The sequence below is a fragment of the Oryx dammah genome, unplaced genomic scaffold (assembly GCF_014754425.2).
Source record: "Oryx dammah isolate SB20612 unplaced genomic scaffold, SCBI_Odam_1.1 HiC_scaffold_27, whole genome shotgun sequence".
Classification (NCBI taxonomy): Eukaryota; Metazoa; Chordata; class Mammalia; order Artiodactyla; family Bovidae; genus Oryx; species Oryx dammah.
Genome location: NW_024070211.1, coordinates 219,552 through 223,826, shown reverse-complemented (window position 1 = coordinate 223,826; position 4,275 = coordinate 219,552). Strand labels below are relative to the sequence as shown.

General features: G+C 60.7%; 1 protein-coding gene across 2 annotated transcripts in view; it reads left to right on the top strand.

The window, feature by feature from the left end:
• The window catches only part of ARHGEF19 (Rho guanine nucleotide exchange factor 19), a 17,172-nt gene extending 13,079 nt beyond the window's left edge, over window positions 1–4,093 (top strand). The window contains exons 13-16 of one of the 2 annotated variants that reach the window (XM_040229378.1): window positions 218–376; window positions 664–758; window positions 2,559–2,663; window positions 3,049–4,093. In XM_040229378.1, coding sequence (XP_040085312.1) covers window positions 218–376; window positions 664–758; window positions 2,559–2,663; window positions 3,049–3,206 — 517 coding nt within the window. In that variant the 3' untranslated portion in view covers window positions 3,207–4,093. The remainder of the gene's footprint in view (window positions 1–217; window positions 377–663; window positions 759–2,558; window positions 2,664–3,048) is intronic. The other variant, XM_040229379.1, reaches the window with a different exon arrangement.
• Window positions 4,094–4,275: the final 182 nt, after the last annotated feature.

The following is a 4,275-nucleotide window of genomic DNA, read 5'->3' as shown; positions in this document are numbered from 1 at the left end:
GCCAGTGAGCCAGGAGATCAGGGGCAGGACCGTCTCCATCACCTCCCTCCTCTGCCAGTGAGCCAGGGAGATTGCAGCCCTCGCTTTGCTGACTGCCCTGTGCAGCCTCGCTTTCTTGAGAGGGTCCTAGGGACAGATGATGCCTTCTCTTCTCGTGCCATCAGCAGTCACCTCGTCCCGAGGGTGGGTCCAGGCTGACCTCAGCCCCCCGTTCTAGGCTGGGAAAGTTTGCCGTCTTCGTTCACGCCAAGATGGCGGAGCTGCAGGTGAAGGATCTGAGCCTCAAGCTGCAGGGCGTCCCCGGGCACGTGTTTCTCCTTCAGCTCCTCCCCGGGCAGCGCACGAAGCACCAGTTCCTGCTGAGGGCCCGGACGGAGTGAGTGGGTCTGGGTTTGGGGAGTGGACCCCCCAGGCAGGGGTGCGGCCTTTCATCTCTCTCTCAGGATGGGGGCCTAAGGCTGGAGCTGGCAGAGCTAGCATCCGGGGGGTCCTGGGCCTGTTCTGTGCCCATCCTCAGAGCTGGGTGGGCGCTGGCTGGGGTGGGCCTTGGGGTGGAGACGGCTGACCCGGGTCCCACGTCTGCACGTCATCCCCTGTCCTCCCAGCCCTGGTTTCCCCACCGTGGCCCCGGGAGACTGCAGTTCTCATGTCGGGACAATTCAGCCTTCCTCTCCCTAGGAGTGAGAAACAGCGATGGATCTCCGCCATGCGCCCCTCCAGCCCCCAGGAGGACAAGGAGGTCATCAGCGAGGGGGAAGGTAGCAGCCTGCCCCCCACCACGAGGGCCATGTTCCCAGGGCTGTGTACAGCATCGCACTCCCCTTCCCCCCCGGTGCTGGGCTCCGTGTTGCCCACGGGGCCGGCAGGGAGAGGGGTCAGCCTGGGGCAGGGTGGGTCTGCGAGACCCTGGAGGACGGGCCGGCTCCACGTGCAGTCAGCACCCTGGAGTAGACGCAGCCTTGCTCATCCTCCCATGCCGTCCCCGCAGAAGCCCCTTTTACGAGTTAGGAAACAGATGCGCAGAGGTCAAGTGGCTTGTCCGGGTCAAGCGGTCAGCGGCCGAGCCGGGACTGGAACCGCGTCTGTCTGTCGCTCTGCGTCAGCTGCAGAGAGGACAGCAGCAGAGTGGCCGGGAGTGGGCACGGGTCACGGCAGGCCGAGGGTCTGCTCTGCTGATCCTGAGGCTTCTCTGGGCCTGAGGCCGGTGAGCCAGGGTGCAGCCCGATCAGAGGACACCATGGTGTGGTGGGAGCCAGGTAGTTACGCAGGGTTTTCAAGCAGGGGTATTAGGGCTGAGCCAGCGGAAAGGAAGGTAAGAAGCTCGTTTCCTCCCAGTACTTTCCACGTGCTGGGGTGCCGAGGGCTTTGCACATGCTTTTATTTTCTGCCTGCAGTGAGGGAGCCCCAGTTCGATCGCTGGCTCGGGGAGGTCACCTGGAAGAGGGAACAGGTACTGCTCACAAGTCCCTTAGGTAGATTCATTCTTCGTATCTGGGAACACTGAGACCCAGGACTTTAGGCAACTTGCCCAAGGTCAGTGAGCTGGGATTCAAGCTTGGTCTGGCTCTGAGGCCTGTGCTTTTCCCGACACTCTAGTCCACCTGGGAGTGTGGTCGCAGGGGCTGAGGCCTGGACCAGAGTCGATTCTCTGACTGGCGCTAGAGGTATTTGGGCCGGAGGGTGAACTTGCCCCTTCAAGGAGGTGGTCAGGGAAGGCCCCTGAAGGATGGGGAGGGGCAGCCACGGTGGTGTCTGGCAAGAGCACTCTTGGAAGGGGAAACAGCCGTGCAAAGGCCCTGAGGCAGGAGGCAGCCTCGAGTGTCTGGGGAGCAGCACGGTGGCGAGTGTGCGGCTGAGCTGCTTTTCCGAGGAGGAAGGGGGAGATGAGGGAGGTGAGGAGGTGAGCAGGGGCAACGCCAGACTGTGCAAGGGTTTGGAGGCTATGGGAGGACTTTTACTCTCAGAGGAGCAGGAAGCCCTGGAGCGTCATAACTGGCAGCAGTGTGGTTTGAGTCTCCGCTGAGAAGGATGCGTGGAGGGAACGTCAGAGCAGCATGGCGCTCGTACAAAGGGGGCGAGTGTGTGCTCAGTCGCGTCCGGCTCTCTGTGACCCCACGGGCTGCAGCCCGCCAGCCTCCTCTGTCCAAGGGATTGTCCAGGCAAGAGTATTGGAGTGGGGAGCTAGTTCCTCTTCCAGGGGATCTTCCCAACCCAGGGCTCAAACCCAGGTCTCTTTCGTCTCCTGCCTCGGCAGGTGGGTTCTTTACCACTGCGCCATACAAAGGGGCCATTACTGTTTTGTAGAGGAGGAGGTCAGGAGCAAAATATTGAACTGAGCTGGGAAGCTGAGAGCCCAGGGCACAGAAATAGTAATCGAAGCTCGGAGGGACTGGACTCACTTAGCACTTGTGTGTAGGGTCAGAGAGGAGAGTGGCTGGGTGGACGGACGAGGAGCTGCAATAGCCACTCTTTCTTTCTTCCCTCCCTCCCCTTATTTTCTCCCCCTGCCCCGCCCCATCCTACCCTGGGGACTCCCTCACTCTCCCTTGGGTTCTCAGACCACCCCCAGGTTCAGTGTGTCAGAACATATAAGGCACTGCAGCCAGACGAACTGACTTTGGAGAAGACGGACATCCTGGCCGTGCGGATGCAGACCAGTGACGGTGAGAGGCCCTCCTGGAGAGGCCTCCTGATGGGGGCTTTGGGGGCAGGAGGCAGCTAGATGGCTAAGCCTTCACAGGAAAAAGTTACACCAGTGTTCACCCACCACAGCATGCAAGAATCAAGTTAGACAAGAAGATGAACTTCTTGCTTGCACAGATGTAGGGTTGAGAGTAACTGATGGGGGAGAAGCGGGGAAATCCCTCAGAGAGCATCAGGAACAACAGATCACAAGTCCACCTGCCAGTCTGTGGAGGCGTGCCCCTTCCTGCCCCCGGGAGATGCTGATATGGCGTCCTCTCAGCCCCGGCGCATGGACGGGGCTCGCGTGAGGGCCCAGGTGTTCCTTGGATGTCACTGACGCTGCCCTGGCCCATGTGCCCTTAGGCTGGCTGGAGGGGGTGCGCCTGGCAGATGGCGAGAAGGGCTGGGTGCCCCAGGCCTACGTGGAGGAGATCAGCAGCCTCAGTGCCCGCCTCCGGAACCTCCGGGAAAATAAGCGGGTCACAAGTGCCACCAGCAAGCTGAGGGCGCCCCCCGTGTGATGGTGACTGTGGCCCGGAACAGCAGCCCCACGCCGGCGCCTGGACAGGTCTGCAGGGGGCCTGCGGTGTCCCATGCACCCCCGCTGCCGCGGGGGCTTCTGTCCTCATGCCTGGCTTCGAGGGTGCAGGCTGGACGCAGGCGGAGGTGCCTCCGAAGAGTCTCCCCTGTCCTGCTTCTCCGGGCCCACAGTTCAGGGACGAGGGCCATTTATCGCTCTGGCTCGTGCCCTCTGGAACCTGGCCTCTCCCTTTCCTGCCCTCCACCCTGCCCGAGTCTTGGTCCCTCTGGCAGGGACCTGACTGGCAGTGGCTCTGGGCGCTGGGGCCTATCTGTGTAGACAGATCTGGAGTCTTCTGGCCTGAGCCTGTGTGGGCCCCGGTTGCTGTGACTTACCTGTAAATAAACTCCCCTAATGCCTTTGCTTGGAGTCTGTGAGCCTTATGGTACCGCTTGCACCCTAGCCCCACTTCCCAGATAGAGATAGAGGGTTGGGCCTCTCCCATCGTCCAGGGTTAAGGATCCGCCTTCCAATGCAGGGGATGCGGGTTCGATCCCTGGTCGTGGAACTAAGATCCCACGTGCCCCAGGGGGCAACTAAACCCTGGTGCTGCGACTGGGGAGAAGCTCACATGCCGTCACCTGCTGAGCCGGGCTCTCGAGAGCCTGAGCACCACAGCTGGGGAGAGCGAGACTTGCAGCAGCAACGGAGAAAGGTCGGGAGGCTCTCTGACTGCTCACCTCCCCCTAGGACCTGCCCTTCTGCAGAGCTCACCTCCTGACCAGAGTGTGATGTGAGAGGGGCTGCATGGCAGTTAGACCGCTTTGAGCTGCAGTTAGCAAGAGATTCAAATACGCTTAAATATTAAAGAGAATTTATTTGTTCTTGGATTTGTTTCTTACAGCTTCTTTAACAAATGATTACAAACTAAGCAATTTAAAACCAATAGGAATATCTTCTATCTGTTCTGGAGACCGGCATCCTGAAGTCAGTGTCTTTGAGCCAGAATCCAGGTGTGGGCAGGGCTGTGCTCTGGCAGGGGCGCTGTGCTCTGGGGAGCGGGCCCTGGC